The sequence below is a fragment of the Ctenocephalides felis genome, unplaced genomic scaffold (assembly GCF_003426905.1).
Source record: "Ctenocephalides felis isolate EL2017-DRISC unplaced genomic scaffold, ASM342690v1 CF-g0.4_SCAFFOLD_03571, whole genome shotgun sequence".
NCBI lineage: Eukaryota > Metazoa > Arthropoda > Insecta > Siphonaptera > Pulicidae > Ctenocephalides > Ctenocephalides felis.
In genome coordinates this window covers 42206188-42228011 of record NW_020539725.1, presented here as the reverse complement: position 1 = coordinate 42228011, position 21824 = coordinate 42206188, and the positions used below count along the sequence as shown (strand labels likewise).

The following is a 21824-nucleotide window of genomic DNA, read 5'->3' as shown; positions in this document are numbered from 1 at the left end:
AAGAACAAAATAGGCCTACCATTTACTTTGTAATTTTACAGATATTATGCAAAATAATAGCTACATTATTTTAACACTATAATTATTAGGCTGAACAACAAAATTCCAAATTAAAATCTAAATACATATTGAATATTTATGATAAACATGGGTTTCTATCAACTCTCACTTCTATATTTATAGATATTCCTGTCTAATTAATCATAAGCAAACTTATTCTTAATAATAACATGCAAAAATATTTTTCACAGACTAGGTGGTCCTTTTTACCCCAACTATATTAATACATATTTCTGTTTGATTAATCATGAGCAAACACATTCTGGAAAAATAATTACTACAAACAACATAATAACATGGAAAAATATTTTTCACAGACTAAGTGGTCCTTTTTTAGTGGCTATTTTAGAGGTTACATAAAAAACTATGAATGTAACTTAAAAATAACAATACGCCTTATAAATATAAATGAAATAACGTGTACTTGGAAAATATATTTAGACACCTTAAACTAAACAATAGCGCTCAAAAGCAAAACAACTTATAATGAAACAATATATTTTCGTTAAAAAAATGACATTGTAACCATTTATCTCGTGATATCGATGTTGCCTGAGTTATAAAAGTTGTGGTTGTTAAAAATGTCATATTCTAATTGTTTTAGATGATTTTATTGAACCTTTTTACCCACGGAATTTGAAACTTAGATGTGAGGCGAAAATACCAGATCTAGGTTGTATGCAGTGGTATTTTTGAAAAAATGTGCCTATAAGATTTATATGTTGTATTGACTGAATATTGTAGCTATTATTTTGTTACATTCATTCAAAATTAAGATTAAAACACTTCATTTGTTAGCTCTGGCTGTCCCATTTTACCCCGACTATATGGTGGAAAAAGACAGATGACAAATTTTAGGAAAATTGTAAAAACACATTTCTATAATTAGAGACTACCTGTGAACTTGACTAAACATAGTTCGATTGTTGATACGTACGATTTATTTGATAAATGTTATCCGTTATAATGTAGTTTATTTGATTTAGACAGTATAATTACTAAAAATCAAATTAGATCTTTGTGCCCCACCTTACCATCTTACTGTTTTAAAAATAAATTTTTTTTCGAATGCGGTAAATTATCCATAAGTGCTCAATTCTATCAATTCCTGGTTCTTAGAAGGGCATTTACGTAGTACCTTTAAATAATTTTTATCTGGTAATAATATTTATCTGTTGATGACTACCAGATTGCCGCATCAAAATATATCATTTTAAATTATATTTATAAAACAACATTAATTGTTTTTGAGCTTGTAATGCTTCGATTATCAATAAAAATGTATATTACCAACAACAACTTCTTACAACCGATGTACCTACGTAACCGTCTAATTTTCTGTTTTTCCATTAAGCAAAACTTATCTCTATCTGAACGATTTATTATTTTTTAACTGGTGAATTTAACATGTCTAACATGACAAAGTGCTAGCGAGTTTGTTGATTTGCAAAAGCCGCGCCGAAGCGAAGTCTTCGTCCCCAAGACTTTGCGAACTTGAGCTCAAATCCGCGCCTGTCTACTTAGGGCGCCAGGAAATATTCTTGAGTCCATGGAACTGCCTCTTCAGAGAGCTGCTATCGGCCCAGGAGGCGTTGAGATACTCGTCGTCATCGTTTTGCTCAAGTTTCTGAAAAAGGATAATGGATCATGAAAATATTGCACCGAAACATAAGATCTAAAATAAAAAAAAAGGTGTATGTAAACCAAAATTTAAGCTTTCGTCGATTTTTTATCAAAAACGGCTGCTCCCATTTTTAAAACTTAAAAGCCATCCAATATAACTCAATAAGACCCAAGCACTTTCTTTATATACAGCAGATGAGCGCACAATTTTTCCTTCACGATTTAACAAACCTACTTAACTAAACCAATCTTAAATAGTCAAGCCTTAACTAGTTTTTAGTGAAAATCGGCCATACCGTTTCTTTATTGATATTATTAATATAAGATTGTCAAATATATCCCTTCCGCCTTTTTGTATTATAAACCAAGAACAAAAAAGCGGAAGGGAGATATTTGACAACCTAATATAATTTCCAATACACAATTAATTCTCATATCGAAACTAAATTATTACCTAATTAGTTTTTTTTATTAAACATCTATCGATAGTCAATCAGAATAAAATTATTCATCAACACAATATGCAATATTTCTTCAATATCTTAATCTCATATTTGCTTATTAGAAAATTTAGAATCAAAATTGAAGATGTGACTTCGAGCATTCGAAATATAGAATGTGGGGCACCACAGGGCAGTGTGCTAAGCCCAGTACTTTAACCTTGAATCAATTCTTATTTACACGTAAATATATTGTGATGACCTGATAGTTTCTCATAAAATATTTCAGTTTTTTATTGTTCAAATCATGTTACACGAATACATAAATGAATATTACACAATTAAGAGAAAGTCGATGTTTTTTTCTAGAAAAAACAATTTGTTTATATTATGTTTTCTGACGTTTCTACTCATTCTGAATTGTTCGGGACTAAAGTATGAAGAAAAATATATATGTGAGGCAAAATTTTGACTTTTTACTGATGTTTTTTCAAAAACAGCTGCAATAATTTCAAAAATTTCGAAGCCATTCTATGTAGCTAGATAAGATCCAAGCCGTTTTTTTATAATCTGGAGAAAAATGCTAATTTTATTGTCCAAAACTTTGACAAAAATGTTGTTTTTAAAAATTCAAAACCTCTAAAAAATACAATTTAGGTATTGTGCTGATGGGTTCTTGGTAAAGATCGGTCGGGCCTTTTTTTCTTGATTAATTGATAAAACATGTTTTTACGATTTTGATAAAACCTTTTGTAAAGAGTTGTTTATGGTCTCAATAAATACGCCCAAATGATATAGGCCTACAAAAATTGGTTTGATTCAAAAATTCATTAAAGTATAGTCTTTCTAGTATAGTAGTCATACCTTCACCGTCACTATTTTAAAGTTGATAAATCTTAATTTGTATATATTATGAAAATTATTTACACATATCTGAAAGTTTCTGCAATAGCCTTAACACCTAGTTTTTATTTTTTTTATTATTTATAATTTTAAATGCGTTAAAAATACAGCACAATATGAAATCGGCAAATTCGAATTAAATACAATACAATACTTTAAATGTTCATTGCAGATTTATACCATGATATATCAATATAAAATTTAATTATACCTATGGCAATAATTTATTTCATATATCAATATATGAAAGCATTATTTCATTTTAACTCATTGTGTTAAATGCATTATAGTAGTTTTATTTGATAATTGCGGGTTTGAATATTATTTTGTATTTAATGAGATAATAGCGTTTTAATAAATAATTAAATTTTTATTAAATAAGTATAAATATATCAAATGTAATTTAGCCCAATTTTTATATATATTGATATATGATATATTGAAAGGAAGAAATCGGAGATAATTAATTATAATAATTTAGTAATATTTATATTTTTTCATTGTATTTAGTTTCAACTATATTAAATCACAAGCCTATATACGAATTCTAACAAAAGGTGCAGAATACTTTCTATTATTCTGATCCCTGAACCATTTGTTAGTATTCTGACCGCTCATCACAAAACAGTGCAAATATCCAACGAGAAATTGGGTCTTTTGTTATCCGCTAATTACCGAAAGGTCCACCTAAAAACAAGGATGATAGTTTGGTTTGTATAGGAATTTTGGAAGGCCATGGATATAGTTTCTGTTATATATGAGTGTTTTTACTCTATGCCGGGAATTCTAAATCACCGACGAACTTGAAAGGTTTGGGCTGATATAGAGCAAATACTGGCCTTAGCTGAGACGTATTATTGAATCAGAGAGAATAATAACATATCAAATGAACAATTATCTGAATAAAATCAGTAAAACTGGTAGATAATTCATCATTGCAGAAATGTGTTTCTTTTTGCTGCTTTTACAAAATTTGTCACGTATTTTTTTTGCCCCATAGGAGGAGTAAAATGGAACGACCAGGAGCTTAACAGGTCCAAAGTTACATTGGTAATTATAACGGGATGAATAATAATATAAACTTCATGGATACATTTTTTACAGGAGAAACATTGAATATAACCTTGATCTGGTATCACGTCGGAAAAAATCATCAGAATAGTTGAAATAACTATTTATTTAACTTTTTGCTTATAAAATTTATTTTGCTAACTTAAGTTACTTTCTTATTCAATATTTTTGATCTTTTACGCCTTTGCCATGATAACGGTTCAGTTAGTTCCTTTGATCCCATCCACATGCAAGCTTTGATAAAGGATATATAAAAACAACTGTTGAATCCAACTTAAAATTAGCAATTAGTTCAAGAATTGTCGTTAAAAAAATTATAACTTTATTTGTTCTTGGGATATAAGGAATCGACATTTATATCCGCGGACCTTTCAGCCCTGCTTAACCCTATATCAAATAACTAATTTGTCTAATATATTTTTCAAAATTAATGTTTTTAATTTAATCATGAAACGTAAATATCCCATAACGTAACAAGGTTTGAGTAATATAAAAATAAATACCAAAACAAATTGATTAAAGTGAAGGATGAGTTATACTGATTACGTCGCGAATAAACACTCTGAAATTAATTAAACGCAGGTATAGATATAAACGAGATGTGAATCTACTTATTTTGCAAGTTTTAATTAACATGAGCTCAAAATGAAAATTAATAATTATATATATATATATATATATATATATATATATATATATATATATATATATAGGTTAAGTGGTTCATAAATATTCTTATGTGTCATAATACTTGAGTTCAAAATGACTATTAAGAACCATACCGATTAAGAACCATAACGATTAAAAACTATACCGATAAAGAAAAATACTCTCGTTAATATGCATCCACTTTTATATGAAATGCCAGTGTGCAACGAATTCTAATAGAGAACAAAAAGAAAATTTCACCTTTTATGATTTCAAATCCTTATACTGAAAAGTTATTAATTTAGTAAAATGATTTTGAAATTCAATTTTACTAAATTATTTATACTGAATTTTTACTCAATACTGAAATTCATAATGATGTTCTATAGGTGGCTCATCGGCCACCCCACTAATAGAGAAATTATAGTACTACATTCCGTATAAAACTGCTCTAGCTGTCTGATTGCAGAGCACTGTACAAACAAGAGTCATGGTCCATTTATTTGCTAAACACAAATTTAGAAAGTCCAGTTCTGTGGCCTTTGACAAGTTTTGCTTTTATGCTCGCTAATTGAAATAGATTATTATTTACATATGATTAATTTCTAGTTATTTTTGAATAATATTTTTTGCATATGAAATGCATACATTTGTTCGTATTTTCCTCAACTACAAGAATGCGATGCAATATTATCACAAGCAACAAATTTGGAAATGACGTAAAATCAACATATGTTCTTTTCTCAAGTTATTTCATTTTGACTCGGATAAAACGTTTATTTCTTGTATTGCTTTTATAGTGAATATATATCAGACACCCAATTATAGTTTCTCTATCGAACTTCATGCATAAGTGAACATTACGTGTTTTCTAAACAAAGGTCTTTTATAAAAAGTTCACTTGTTTTCATATCGAAACGTTTAATAAGCTCTGATTAAATATGAGAAGAATGAATGATTATTTCAGAAACAAAAGATAGAAATACTGTTTCAAAACAGCGTAAAAAATTGTCAATACCGAAGATGCACCATCTCCTGGAAGGTGGGCCGTAGGTATTGATAACTGCAAACACCAGGTAATAGTAGTAATAATGAAAAATATAGAACATTCTATGAAATTGGAAAATTGAGCAACGTGTATATCAATTATATAGTTGTTTCTTTATAGTTTAGATCTTTTTATCTCAGAAATAATTTTAATTTTTAAATACATCTACTCCATTATATATTGATAGACAGATGACAGGACAAGTAGGTAAGGAGAGACAACAATAATATTTTTATATCAATATATAGACCTTGAAAACTTGATTATATTATAGCAAATAAATCACAACCTGATTTCTTAGTGAACAAACTTCCCTCGCCCTTGATTTCATTTGAAATATATAAAATACATATGAGCTTTATCAATAACGATATATCTTTATAACAAATGCTTGGAAAAATGTATATATAAGTTTGTAGGTGAAATCATATAAAAGCGTCTATTTTCACTCTTTTTAAAAGATTAACATTTTAATTCCATAATCGTAGCTACTGAATAAAAAATACATATTTGTGTGCAGCGCTCATTTTATACCATGCATATTATAAATTAGTTAAATCTCATATATAAGCAATAGAGCCGAGAGACATCATGTATCCATCTCTACAATTTAAAAGTTCCAATTTTATTAATTACTCATAATTATACATATACTTCTATTGATATCCAACGTTATTTTGAAAAAAAAAAACTTAATAAGACTTGAAAATAATTCTTAGTGGTGTACACTAAGAAGAAATGTCATCCCCCTCGGGGGGAGGCGGCAAAGCCTAAATTATTTTCACGTTTGAACTTGGGAGAATGATGAACCAAATTCTAAAATTTCAAGCAAATTAGAGCACAGTAAAAAAATTCAGATCCAAAACGCTCCATTGACTGGAGTAAATATTCCGTATCCAATGCCAATCATATGGATTTTTGACACAATGAAACCTCTAAATAATTTTTTGCATAAGTAATTCTTTTGTGCATTGCGGTTTAGTAAAGTAAGGCAAAACAGGAATGCTTTAGTTGAATTATTTAATTTCATCTGCGTAATATATACTGTATCTTAATTATTATTATTTTAATATCTGGCACATCTCAGCTGCTATTTGACAATAATAATATAGTTATTATAGTAATAATAACATTATTACCATAATTAATATCTATATATAGACATTACATTTTTCTTATTAATATATTACATTCTAATATTGTCTAGGCTCATAAGTGAATTGAAATTTCTGGCACGTGGCAGTTCTCATTTGTCAAACTATTTTCAATGTCAAACAATGACATATGTCATGTTTTGCTATTGTTTTTATTTATTTATACAATATTACTATATTTTTATAATCATTTACATCCTTGAAATTTCTCTTAAACTTCATAGAGATTTATTAAAATCCGAATAATCGTTTAGGAGGAGTATTTTTGCATACATCATTACAGAAGAATTTTATATATAAGATAAAAATACACAGTACTCTTTCTTATATATAAGTAAAATACACTTTACTCTTAATTATGTTGATATCATATTGAAATAGCAACATTATAGATTTTATAAAAAGCTTTATAGTTATGCAGTGAAATAAAACAATCCTAAACATAATTAACTAGAATCACACATGCTATAGTAGCGTTTTCCTTTCTAGAGAAGCAGTTTCATTTACCGTAAGTATAACAAAAAAGAGCACATTATATAAATATTAGCCATAAAATTCCTGGTATCTCAATTTGTTAATGCATTCCCAAAAGGTAGCATAATGGGTATTAACCGAATTTGGACCATTTTAAGTGTTTCCGTGTCAGACTTCTCCGTACGGCTGATTAATTCGATTCAAGACGACATAATCCGACTCGGGACTCGCATTTCATTCGCGCTGAAATGCCCTCAAAGGTAATTCCGCCACACACTCAATACTCAACTCTCAAGACGACCAAAGACTGTTGTGTTCGGGGAGAAGATGTTTAATCAAATCATTTCTCTATTCAAATTACTTTTGCTTAGGTAGAGGGTTGGTAATCATAAAGATTCAGGGACCAATTCTCTGGTAAAATAGACTATAACATAATGTAGTTATGGCAACGCTATGTTATGCTTCATTCTTGGTACTAAAAACTGTGAAAATACTATGCTAATACTATAAAGCTAAGTTCAGCCATAGGTTATACATGCATATCACAAAGATGCAGTTATGATAACATTCTTTTTGACATTTGTACGTTTTCTAGTTAACTTCCAGTAGGGTAAGTTAAAGTAATCGTCCAAAAATCGAAATTGAAAATTTTCACATTTCTTCACGTTAGAAAGGTTTCTGAACATTTTTGCATACCTCAGAAAAATGGATTTGTATGTATATGTATGTATAGATACAATTTTTCGTCCACGTTTTCGGGCGCACGGATGGTTAAAAAAACATTCGATTCCTATTGATGTGGAGATGTGCTGATTAGTTTTTGGTAAAGCCAGATACAGCCTTTTCGGAGGAATGGAGAAAAGAGTGCTGAAAATCGAAATCGAGTTTTTAAGTGAACGAAGCATCCGATTTGAATGATTCAAAAAACATTCAATTTGTAATGACGGGGAGAAGTTTGGCGTGGTGATTAGTTTTTGGCAAAGACAAGTTCAGCCGTTTTGGAGAGAACGAACAAAATGTGCAAAAAATTGCAGTTTTTAGGAGTACTAAGCATCCGATTTGAATGATTCAAAAAACTTTCTGCTAGTGTGGACAAAACAATAGCTTTAAGGTAATTTTTTTTTAATATCGCAAATATTTCAAACTTTAATTCTTTTTCTAGCTGAAATACCAAATCTACCTATATAGTTAACATAAATATGTTTAACTTTGCAATTGTTGTCCTTTATTTCAACTCATTGGGGACGGCTGTCCACCTGAGTGGTCAAACATACTCTGTGAGGCACAGGCTATTTTATAAACAATGACTCAGTTTGCATCGAAAAGTTGTATAAATTACATATGACAGTGATAAACAGTGTTGTATTTTGAAAATAATTTTATATCATTTTAGTAGTATTTTTAGCCTTTTTCTTTGCTATATAGTCTTTTTTTAATTTAAAACGACCGAGCGCTTTTAAATATGGCAAAACGACTGGTAAATTTTGTGAATTAGGTAGTAGTGAAGATGAGTTTCAAATTGAAATTACTATTTGCACCGAAGATAGTAATGAATATGATGATGATATTATCCAACCAACAAAAAGAAGAAGTTCGACAAATTAAATGAAGAGCGGAAAGACATTAGCGAATGTGCCGATTCTTCTTCAATAATCGAGTTTGACATACATCAACGAACACCCCGACTACAAATACCAAGCAATATAAGACATCCAATAGATTATTTTACTTTATATTTCACAAATGAATTATTAGACAATATAATAGAAAAAAACAAACCATTATGGCAACAAAAAAAATGAAGAAATATACTGACTAATTAGTGGCATATTCTAAATGCGAGAAAAAGAAGAAGGGATTGTATAGTCTGTTCTGACAGAAAAGCACTAGGTAGAAGGCGGCGAACAACATTTTATTGTAAAACATGTCAAAATCAACCAGCTATGCGTTTTGGAAATTGTTTTGAACGTCACCATTCTTTATAAAACGATCAAAAATTATCATAAATATTATAAATGTATGTCCTTCAATGACCACAAATTTTTATCAAACAAATTGCAAAACAAACAATGAAATCAAGATTACAGGAGGTACAGTAGATTGTTTTGAAATTGGTGCCGTCCCATAAGTGTTAAATTTGATTGATAAAGTTTTGTTCATTTACTTTTCTGTAAACATATGCAAGTTACAGTATTTATAAGAATCTATTTGAAAACATTTAATATTCCTGGAATATTCCATCAGGGTACGGAAAGTTCTAGCTGTTTGTCCTAAGACAAATAGTGACAACATACCCCACTTTATTTCACAGTTTATTTAGATTCTATATCTAATACGCATAACTACACAGCAAATACATAGCGTTTTCACAGTTTTTAGTACAAAGAAAGAAGCATAAGACATCGTTACCATGACAACGCTATGTTATTGTCTATTTTAACGAAGAATTAACCCCCCAACGCTGGTCAACATTTGCTAAATATTTGTTATTAAATAGTGCTTTGCATATATATTTTACATTCTGTTGGAAGTTAACAAAACTATCGATAAAGTTAAAACTGTTAAGCAAAAAAGTAAAGCCATCGGCCTCGAATGCGATAAAAACTTCACGCTCTGCATCTATTTTAAATAATTAAACCATAAAATAACTTTTTCTTTCGTCTCCATCCGAGCTTTTAAAAACAAACTACGTACATTGCATGTCGGAGTTTCAGATTTTCGATGTTGATATTGGCGCGTGCACTCGCTATGCAATCATTAGAATGAAAAGTTGGAAATAACCCAATTCAGCTACCAAAGTTTACATTTTTTATACTTTAACATTTTATAGAAAACTTATGTAAATTATAGTATAAATTCGCAAACTTTCGATATGATTACATAAATTAAATTTAAATACTTGGAAGAAATTTTGCATGCAAATGGCACATAAAGAAAATAATGATTATTGATTTGAAACCAATTTGACAATATAATTTAATAAAAAATACTTTAATTTTTGCAATAAAAATCTTCAAATGTATGTTAAATTTTGATAATGATAAACTAACTTCTAATATCAATAATGAATTTTAAACATTAAATAAACGTTATTATGAAATATTAAAAATTATTTACTGGAAATTAGCTAAGAACAAATAATTATAAGAAGTGTGGTAAAGTATGAAACGCCTTACAGAAAGCTCTCTAAAGTTCAAAATTTTTAATGAAATTATGTGTATTACTTAACAATATTATTAAATATTTTGTATTTTTTTGAGAATATGCTCAATATATTTATGCGTATACATTTATCAATAATAAAAAATAGAGGGGTAAAGAAATGATTAACTTTTAAACCTCCCTTCGGTCACAATTAAATAGGCAATCCGTCGAATGAAAATAATTAATAATATTTTTTTAAATTAGGTATCTAAAAATTAAAAACAAATAAATCTCTACAAAATATGCAGACTATCGCTTAGTTTATTTAAATTTGTGTAGTGTTAATAACCTCTTCACTTGTTACTCTTCACTTTTGGACAGTTATAAAAATTCGTTAATGTAAATCTAATTTAGCTCTCAATATTGAAGCGTATGTTTTCACTTCCATTGTCAAAATATATATATATATATATATATATATATATATATATAACGAACACAATTTATAATACAGCATAGTAAATGTAAATACAAACTGTTCGACAAATTCAATTAGGTTTGACATTGACATGATGTAATATTCAAAAGTGATTTTCAGCGATAGCTACTAAAGAGTACTATCAAACGAAATTATGATAACGTAGTTAATTTCCTATAATGTTCATTGGATCCATAACATTACGAATTACAACCAAAATTGGTTGAAAATTATGACAAAGTCGGTGCAGAAACATCTAATATCACATTATTTACAGTTAAGTTTACTCGGATAAATCATGTCATTTCCAGGTTATTTTTTACTCGAATTTTTTGGAAATATCATTATGAAGTATTTTACCATTATAAAATGCTGATTATATGTGCCAAGTTTTGATGGAACTTGCCAACATAGTTTAGAATTTTTTTTTAAAAGGAGAGCCTCTCAAGGTCGACCGATATCGAAAATTTTAAATTTAGAGTGTAACAAAAAGTCTCAATTTTTGAAGACGTGGGGCAAACGGAGTATTTTTTACTGTGATTCTATCCATTATTCACTGGTACGGTTTTAAAGTTCAAATAAATGAAATTATCAATAGTAAACCACAATAACCAAAAGATTGTCATAATTTTACCAAAGCCCTAGGTTGCATTTCTAAAATTCACGTTATTTCTAAAATGATGAGCTAAGCTCATCATTTCCAAATAACGTGAGATAATTTTTTTTCAAACAATACTATCACCTTGTTTCTGCTTCATGTTAATGCCTGAGGCACCATGTGAAAAAAATATTTAGAACTAATATTAAATAAAAAAAAATGGTAGAATATTTGGTAACCAGTCTTATCAATTTAACTGTTGGATGTTTGCCAAATATTGTTCGGGTAAGCTATAGCCCGCACAATGCTAGGACAAGTTTAGTTCTCCTAATTGTTTTATTGCCTTTAAATACATTAAATTAAAATATTATAGACTTCGTATTCGCATTACAAAATATTATGCATTCACCCTATCTAACTCAAAAGGGGTGATTCCATAGGAAATTTTAGAATTATTTGACATAAACCAAAAAAATGTTTTGAATTTTCTATTCAAAACTATTTCTTTCTAAAGAATGAAATATCAATTCAAAGTCGTTTTATTCAAAACTTTTATATCGGAATGTATATAACCGTGCCCAAGAAAATGTAGTCAATTTTATCTAGTTTCACCCTATCTAACTAGTTCCATATGAAATTTTTGAGTTATTTCAAAATCAATTAAATTTATTTCAGTTGATTACTATAATGCTACTGAAAGTGACAAAAAAATCAATTTCAAGGTAAAGTTTAAACTTGAGGTATGAAGTATTTAGAATTAATGTCAAATATGCCATGTACAACTATGGCTTTGAAATGTTGCCCCTTTGATCTTTGCACTATTTCCATGAAAATCGTTCCGCATACCATTAAGTTCTAACCACAACTGAAAAGCACTTTGCACGACGATGTTTTGGATCCCTACTTAAGTTCTAGTCGGAAACCTTGCATATTATTCAGATACATTCAATTTATTTATTTATTTATTTATTTATAAGCAAGCTTTGATAAATGAATAGTAAATAGTTTTACTTATTCTATTTTGAAATACCAAAAAATTTACTTAGTCCAAATAGGAAATAATTTGCTCCTAGATAATTTTGAAGCAAAGAGTGACACAGAACATGTCGTCTATGGACGACATTCACGTCACGCGGATGTAGTTCATGAACGACACACTCGTAGCAAAAGGGTTTATTTTTATTTTTGCAACATGGCTTGCAAGCTAAGCCAAAATCTAAGCATAACTAATAAATCAATACAATACAAATAAATTATAATTTATATAAATATTAATTTGTTTATTTGCTATATTAAGATTAATATCTATTAATTGCATCAAAAAGATTCCCTTGAAATAATTTTCATATATTGTTAAAGGCATGATTAGATAGTCCATTATAACTATAGTACCTAATGATCTAACTATCCTAGATGGAATGTATTTGGCCTTTTGCAACAATAGGCTCGGCCACCGACGCCTACCTGTTGTTCGGAAAACCGGACGCTGGGAAATCGGAAACTGAGGCCGCCGCATATCCGGAAGCTTTCCAGAAAATATTCGTGTGGCAAATTTGCAAATAGAGAAATTCTGGTTTTGAAAATTCACGACGTGTTTGGTCAAATTGTTAATACATGTTTGAAGAAATCGTGTTCTCTTAAATGCAGACGTGATTTTGCATCTAGATAGAATTTGTCATTGAAGCACATTTATTGATAGCAAAAACTAGCATATATATATATATATATATATATATATATATATATGTAGTAGTCCATTATGGAGTTGCTGGAATATTATACATCATCATCTGCTAAATGAAAATTAATTTTTTATATTGCCAATTGTAAATTGATGGAAAGTTAGTGGTGGAGAGTGTAGTAAACAAAATATATTTGTGAGATTATTGAAGTTTATTTTTAGTAAACATTAATAGTATAATTTATGAAATTAATTGTTTGACTGAATTTTATTTTAGCAATTATCTGTTTTATGGTCAGTGGCAGAAGCGATTGATAAAATTTAAAATTAGTTGGATCTGATGTTGAACAAATCAATACAGGAAATGTGTTGTACGATGCTTGGACACATTTGTTAACTAATTTATTTATTAATGAAACAATATTTTAAAAAAATGTACATTATTACTGACAAACGTTATGGAACGCAATAAAATATCGATTAATTCAAGTTATATTAATTGCATACTATAGGTATGCAAACATATACATCATAAAAATATACTATAAATAAGAATTTAAAGCAAAATATTAAAATTCATTAAAAAATAAACAGAAGTATGAAATAATGAGAAACAGTGAAAAAATTAAATATTTTCGAAATATTTGCCAAAAAATTCATATTTATTGCAAATACGCTATTTACACAGATCATAAAGATATTAACATAAAGAAGAGTATATAACCTTTATTCGGCGGATTTTAATAAATGCCACAGCAAAGCATGGCTGGGCATGCTAGTATATATACAAAATATATATATATATATATATATATATATATATACCTTATACCTTGTACTAAAGTTAAGAGAGCTTTTAATGCATATTCGCTAAACATCCACTTATCTAAATAAACTACAAAGGGAGTATTTATTCAAAGAAAATTACTTCGCATAGTAAAATGAGCTGACAGTGACATTGTCTGTAGAAATAAATAAAGCAAATTTCAACATCAAAGCTTCTCTTGACAAAGTGTAATTTATATTCAGCTTGTAATTAAATTAACATACTGCATATAATATATTCATATTATTCAACCATAACCATGTATACAAAAATAATTATAGGGAGGAAAAATAAATATTAAGAAGAACCTACTTCGATTGAGTTATATATATTATAAATATATATTATAAATAGATATTTATGAATATATCCAGAATTTTTGCTTGTTAACAGATTTAGGAACAAACTCATTTCAAAAAACATCCTTCGAGTATATAGTTCCATACCATTAGTAGGCAATCATATCATTCATTTTTCAATAAACAAATATTGATTTTTAAAAACCATTGAAAAAATAGAGAGTTTTAGTATCCTACTATCTTACTATTGTAAAGTGAATTTATTATTAATGTAAAACATGGAAAAGAACACCAATGCATGAAATTGGAAATAAGTGTCTAGAACCAACAATTCAGATATAAGTATAAAGTTTCCTTTCATTTTCTATATAAATTCGACAAATGATTGAAAAGCATTATATTCAGTAGCCAAACCGCAAGACTTCAGTAAAAATTCTATCATCGACCATCATAAATTTCTGACAAAGGAAATACATTACATCCAGTTTTACGAAATCTTCAGCTTTATATTATTCCACAGAATGTCTATCAATATAAAATGGGTCAGTGGGTTACATTGATAGCAAAATTTTCTTGATGTATCATGAATTATATATATATATATATATATATATATATATATATACCTTTTCGTGATACATGGACATACATCGATATAATATAATGACCAAGGTTCGGACCGTACTTTAAACAGATCCTCTAGAAAAGCCCAAACACGGTGATACCAGAGTAATCTAAATCGTCGATTCAGGAGGACGAAATGAAATTGCATTATAGATTTTATCCAGGTGATTTCTGGAAATCCATTGATTTAGTGGAAACTGTTAAATAGTGTTAGAGAATGAAAATAATCTAAAGCTAACGATAGAAAACTTCCACCTCCATATATATATATGGAATTGAAATGCGCATTAATACCAAAAACATATCAATTTTAATGCAGAGTACCTTATAATGATACTTCTCTACTAACTCTTTTGAAACAATAATTGTATAATTATACCTTATAATAGTACATAAATAGAATATCAATTTTTCAATATCAATAATTCATTGGAAAGAAATTGTATGTCCATTTAGTGTCAGACAACTAATAACTTGGAATAGCTCAATTTCAAAGAAATATGAATATTATATAAGCTATTTTGACCTATAAATATCAAAATAAATTTATTTCATCACTGACGATGATGATAATAAAAATATAAAATTAGATTTAAATTCAGCAGTTAAAAGTAATGGAGACATTTTTCAGAATTTTAACTAGTGTTAAACCTGCTAAATTTTTTGTTTTAATTTTCCAAATTTTCAAAACACCTCGTTGTTTAGTTTTTTTACTTTTAGAAAATTTACGATTGTTGTTAAAGATTTTATAGTCATTATGAACTAATAAAATTTTGAAACAAAAATCGTGAATTTCCTGAAATTCAAAAAATTAAATTTAATGAATTTAAATAATTAACATTAACATTATAAAATATTGTTTTAGTAAGTAATATAGTTATATATATATATATATATATATATATATATAAAATTTTAATTAATAAAATTTAATTTATTCGTTACTTTATTCATTCTTAATAAATAGAGTATTAACAACGATACCGATTATTTAATTGTATATAAACTATTCATCAATAAATGTTTGTGAGTAAACTTAATGAATTTAATTTGTTTATATATAATAGAATATTTAGTTAATACTATAATACATACAACATATTATAATAATAGTTTTCATATATACTTTTAATATTTTTTAGTAATTTATATTTATATTGATCTAATAAGTTATATAGTTCATATAAGCTCTGAAAAATTAATAAAAACAACTTAAGATGAAAATTTATAACATGTAAAATTAAAAAAATCATAGTATTTTCATAGTAATAATATCATAAATCTCAAGAATAAATTTTTATAATAATCGAGAAAGAAAATTCGAAGAAATTTAGAAAAGTTGCCTTTTTTCAATTTTCAGAAAACTTATAATAATTAGTAATTCATAGTTATAATATTAAAAATCTCAAGAATAAATTTTTATAATAATCGAGAAAGAAAATTCGAAGAAATTTAGAGAAGTTACTTTTTTCAATTTTCAGAAATTTTATAATAGTTTTTAAAATTAGTGCATAATAATTAAGTAAAAAATTAGAACTTGTAGAATTCATAATGATAATTAAAATTTTAAAACGTTCAAAAACGCCAAATACTTTTAAATTTCTTTATAAGTCTAGAAAAATAAGCCAAAAAAAAATTAGAGCAGTTACTTATCAAAACTAATCAGTATATTTGTTCCTTTTATAAACTTTTAAAATATGCGAAAGTTCAAATTTAGATGTTTAAAAATTATTTTAAATATTTATTTAAAAAATATCCCAATGCATTTCAATCTGGTTATGGCAAAATAGCAAAATGTCGAAAAAGCTATTCAAGGATACTTTCAATGACTAGAAAGTAATTGAAATAAGATTCAACATCACAATACTTTCAGTAACAGTTGGAAAACTTACATCAACAAGAAATCAAAAATCATAAAATAACAAACTTTTCCAAAGCATGGTGTAATAAATATTTCCTATAACGATATCAGATGTGCGCGGAGGTTTAATCATCGCCGATCACGTGCTGGGAAAGGAGCAAGATGGTATCGTAATGCGAAGAAAACTCTGGAAAAACTATGCATCATCATGGAGGGCTATTCGGAAAAACCGGCGCAAAATATGAGGCCGTTCGTCATCGATTAATAGATTAAAAATGTGGTAAGTAGTGTAATGTGCAAGACCGGTATAATAATAAAAATAAAAATAATTTAAACTAGTGGGGCTCATGGCATCGTGCCTTAAGGCAAATTGCTGGAACTATCCCGTATCAACATTTTTTTTTGAAGATTAACATTTTTGAAAAAAAATTACTCTGAAAAAATTAGATTTTTGAGAAACTATAAATTCGACAAAAAATTACTTTTTTTTGAAAAAAAAAATGTTTTCTTTATTTTGAAATATTTTGGGAACTCTGAACTGCTTTAACCGTATAGAGACGAAATATCGAAGCGCGTAAGCGCCGCGCCGCCGTCTAACGGATAAACATTGGAACGGAACCCATAGGAATGTAAACAAAATTTATACTTATTGTTAAAATCTCTATAAAATATCTGATAATTTGATGTGCATATGTCTAATGATCATTTTTGACAGTCAAATGGCATTTTTTTACTTTTTTCATTAGATCTCCGAAACCGCTGAACCTGCCTTCATGAAAAGTTATTCAGTTATTCATCTTGTTAATACAAGTAAAATGTTTTTTGAATTATTAAAATCGGACGCTCAGTTCTCTTAAAAACTGAGCTACTATATTTGGCACTTTTTGCCCCGTATCTTCGGAACGGCTAGAAACGCCTGTGCCAAAAACTAATCAGCACGTCTCCTTATCAATACAAATCGAATGTTTTTTGAATTATTCAAAAATCAATTATTCAATGAAATCGGTCGATCGGTGTTCCCGAAATCGTCGGCGAAAATTTTCAGAGACCTTTGAAACGTAAAGATATATAAAAAAATTCATTTTTGATTTTTTCGCGATTACTATAACTTGTCCTACGGGAATGTAAAAATGTTTTAATGAATGTATTAAAAATATATAAAAGTAATAAGGAAAATTGGGTACGGTTGTGCCAGGATATAGTAGTAATTATACTCATTTTGATATAAGGTTCAAAGGAAGAAGAATGAAGTATGTTTGTTCAAACAGGTTTTCATTATTGCATTGAGGCATATAACATATGGGGTTATATTAAAATTAATACTATTAAAAGTCTAAATAATTATAATTCTAGATTTTTATCAAATTCATCTAATTTTACCGTACGTAATTTGAATTAATGTAAGCGTTGGTATTTATTTGGGATATATGTTGTTTCATCGTCTGTCGTGTAGAACAAACTTTGGTAAATAGATTTTGTTGTGCAGAATGCAATAAACATATCAAATATTGAACAGTACATTATGAAATCGCTAAACCATGAGCTTCTGTAATTAGTTTTGTTTGTCGTCAACATATCTCCAATATAATTTATGTACGGAATATTGAACATGAATATTGAATTTTCAGTGCAAGTTCTATAAACACGCTTCATGGCACATTATATATTGGCGGTGGTGCGTGAGACAGTTATATGATATATGTTTTGATTACACTAATAAAAACAAAAATATTTTAATTAAAAATATTTCATAAAATATAGTGTTATGAATTCGATTTATTTTGATTGTATTTGATATCCAAATTGATATGGAACGAATATAAAAGCAATTAAACATATGGGGATATGTAAGTATTAAAATTTCTATGACTGTAAATACTATTGATGTATTTGGTTTATGATTTTTAGAAGGTTTAAGGGGATATTCTAGTGTAGAGCGATGAATTTAGGTCATTTTTAAAGTGTCGTAAAAGAAAGCAATGAATGTTTTTACTATCCACTTCCTACCAGTTGTTTATTAATATTATTAAAATACAAAACAAAAATTTAAACATTAAAAAGTTGAAAACTGTAAAAACTGGCAGCTGATAAAGTGGGTGGTCTAAAAAAATTGGCACCTCAGTCTTGACATGATTTCAGTCCTCCTAGCCATCCGAAATAAAAGAAATAAAAAGATTATAAATCTACAATGATGTCGCAATCGCGCGAACTAGCGATGAGCAAAAAAAATGTTTTTTTACAAATTTGCGACTGTTTGAAAAAAAAGTGTTTTTTTACTGTTTTTTAGAGTTTCTCGATTTTTTTAAAAATAGTACAAATTGGAATTCGGGGGATAATCCTAGTTCGGGCTTTAGATAGACCTTCTATAAACAAGTCTATAAACAAGACTCTCTGAACATTTCAAGTGAATCGGTCGAGTAGAACTCGAGAAATCGTGTCAACGGTACTAAAAAAGCCTGTTCTGAGAAAAACGCATTTAAAGTTTTGCTTAAACAATAGTATTTTTACAGATGCTATTTAAAGGAAAATAGAAAACTATATTCCAAGGATAAAGTAAGTTATACGAAAGAAACCAATAAACCATCACTTAAGGTAAAAAGAGTTAAAAATTGACAAAAATTACAAGATTTTATTTATTATGCAGAAAAATTATTGGATCGGAGATTCCGCCGTTTCTTTAATTTTTTTCCAATTTTTTTGTCATTTGACTCCCAATTTTGACTTCAGATTCTCAGTGTTCAGTGGTAAAAACTATATTGGAAAACATATGTAGCACACCAATACTGATAACTTTTTTCGTGGAACTGTGTAATTTTTTTAATCATGGATATATCTGGTAAATATATTGTTAGAGGTATTGCAAATAATTGTCATCAGTACATTTTTGTCTCGACATAATGACAGTATACAATAAAAACAATACAATAAAATTTTGCAATGTAAATGACTTAAGTATATTTTATACTTAATTGTGATACTTAAAATGCACGATTAATTCAATTAATAATTAATTGATTTTGGCATCAAAAATAATAAAACCTTAAACCAATTGAAATTAAATTAAAGAATTATTGGATTGGTATTCTGTACAAGATATGTTTATAATTTCTCTTGTGATTCAAGTTTTATAAAAATATGTTTTATCATTATGGTAATTTTGAATTGCTTACTTCTTGCTTATTTTTAACTTATCAAATAATAACATTAATGGATAAAATACGTCATTATTAAAGTATAAGTTAGTAAATATAATGTTTCTAATTATTCTTATTTTTAGTAATTTTTATCTCACCCATTGAACGAAGCGGAATTAGAAGGCTGAAGTCCATCCATGCTTTCCCTACTCATGTCGTCCACCATTTTGACCTTGAGCTGATGACCGAAGCTCACCGAGAGATCTTCCGCCGGCGACAGGCCGGCTCCGCTCGTAGTGGATGCACATCCGCCGACGTCGTCCGTGCCTTCCTCCCCAGACACGACCACACCTTCGCTGCCCTCGCCGGCAATCTCTTCTGCGTTATCGCCTAACGGAGCCGCCGCCTCTTCGGGCTCCTCATTGTATATATAAAAGTACGCTATAGTCAGATATATGACCGATATAATAAACGACGGAATCGGTATCGCCATCGCGAGAACTAAATTCAGCGTATTCTGCCACATGTCCAAATCGCTGATCACTAACCCTGGGTCAACACGACTATAATAACACGTGAAGTTCGTTCCAATATCGCGGTAACGTTTGAGAAATATACTACAGTTCAACATCGGAGGGTATCCGCAACCCTTAACGTTGGGAAACAGACGCGCCCCGGTAAAATACCACTCAGAGTCATTGCCCATGAGGCCGGTTTGTTCTAAAGGATCCATTTCGAAATCCGTGTACTGCTCGTATGGATCCATGGGCCTTTCTATGTAGTCGTATTCACGCAAAGCCCTTTGATATCGAGCGTGGTATCTCTGATACACGGGTTCCGTTACTATTTCAGGAACCTCATCGCCCGGAGCTAATAGTTTGTAGTTAACGCGTATCTGTGTGCAGTCGTACACGTCTTTCGTGCATCCTTCTCTGCAGGAGGTCCAGGAACAGTTGGAGACTCCTCTTCTGTGCTCCGTGTCCACCGTCACGCACAGAGCTGGATTTGTATCGAATTGCATGAAGATTGTCGTGAAAGCTGGATCGATTACAAATGGTACCAGGAAGAGGAATGCGAACATGCTGAAGGTTCCCAGTAATACGAAAAACGCGGTCGTGTAAAAAAGCAGTTTCTGGAGCAAAGTCTTTGGAATTATTTCTTCGTCCGCCATGGCAATTGTGACGGCGGCGGGGGCGCCGACACGGCCACGGAGACATCCGGTGAGTTACGACCGCGATGATCAGGCCGTTTATACCGCCACCTGTGCTATGCCTCCGGAACCAACATTTTGCACTTGAGATATTTCATTGTCATTAAAAATACTAACTTATGCAATTCATATTTATAAGATAATTCTAGAGTTTTATTTAGTTTAATTTATTTTAATTACCTCATTTAATGCGTCGAATGCTACAAAGAATAAAAAATAATTACAAATTTTGTGAAACAAAATATAAACAGAAAAATTTATAATGATTTCAATTTTTTCTATAGTAAGTAAATTAAGATAGTGTAAAAATCTGATTTGTATTACTGCATAGAAGTAATTTCTCGGCCCTGAAACAGACAGTTGTCCGAATGAAAAGCAATCCTTATCTAAATTTAAATCACACAAATCTAAAGATTGATTCTGATCGTACTCTACGATTTAATAGTTTGCCTAATAATGATTACCCCTATAGTGTTAGATTTCAATGTTCGGCAGTAATACCAACTGCTAAAAATATTAACAGCCCTATTACCAAATAAAATCTTCAA

The 21824-nt window shown here is 29.0% G+C and overlaps 1 protein-coding gene across 1 annotated transcript; it reads right to left on the bottom strand.

Moving 5' to 3' along the window:
- Positions 1–1318: 1318 nt before the first annotated feature.
- On the bottom strand, positions 1319–21237 carry LOC113386775 (protein tipE). Its single transcript, XM_026624524.1, has 2 exons — positions 20225–21237; positions 1319–1687 (listed from the first exon to the last, which is right to left on the bottom strand). The coding sequence occupies exons 1-2, from the start codon at positions 21235–21237 to the stop codon at positions 1624–1626; spliced, it is 1077 nt and encodes a 358-aa protein (XP_026480309.1). The 3' UTR covers positions 1319–1623.
- Positions 21238–21824: the final 587 nt, after the last annotated feature.

Bases quoted from the DNA above. Each gene is read 5' to 3' on its own strand.
- LOC113386775 (XM_026624524.1), bottom strand. From the start codon at position 21,237: ATGGCGGACGAAGAAATAATTCCAAAGACTTTGCTCCAGAAACTGCTT. The intron at 1,688-20,224 runs GTGAGATAAAAA...ATCCTTTTTCAG, and splicing joins AATTCCGCTTCGTTCAATGG to AAACTTGAGCAAAACGATGA.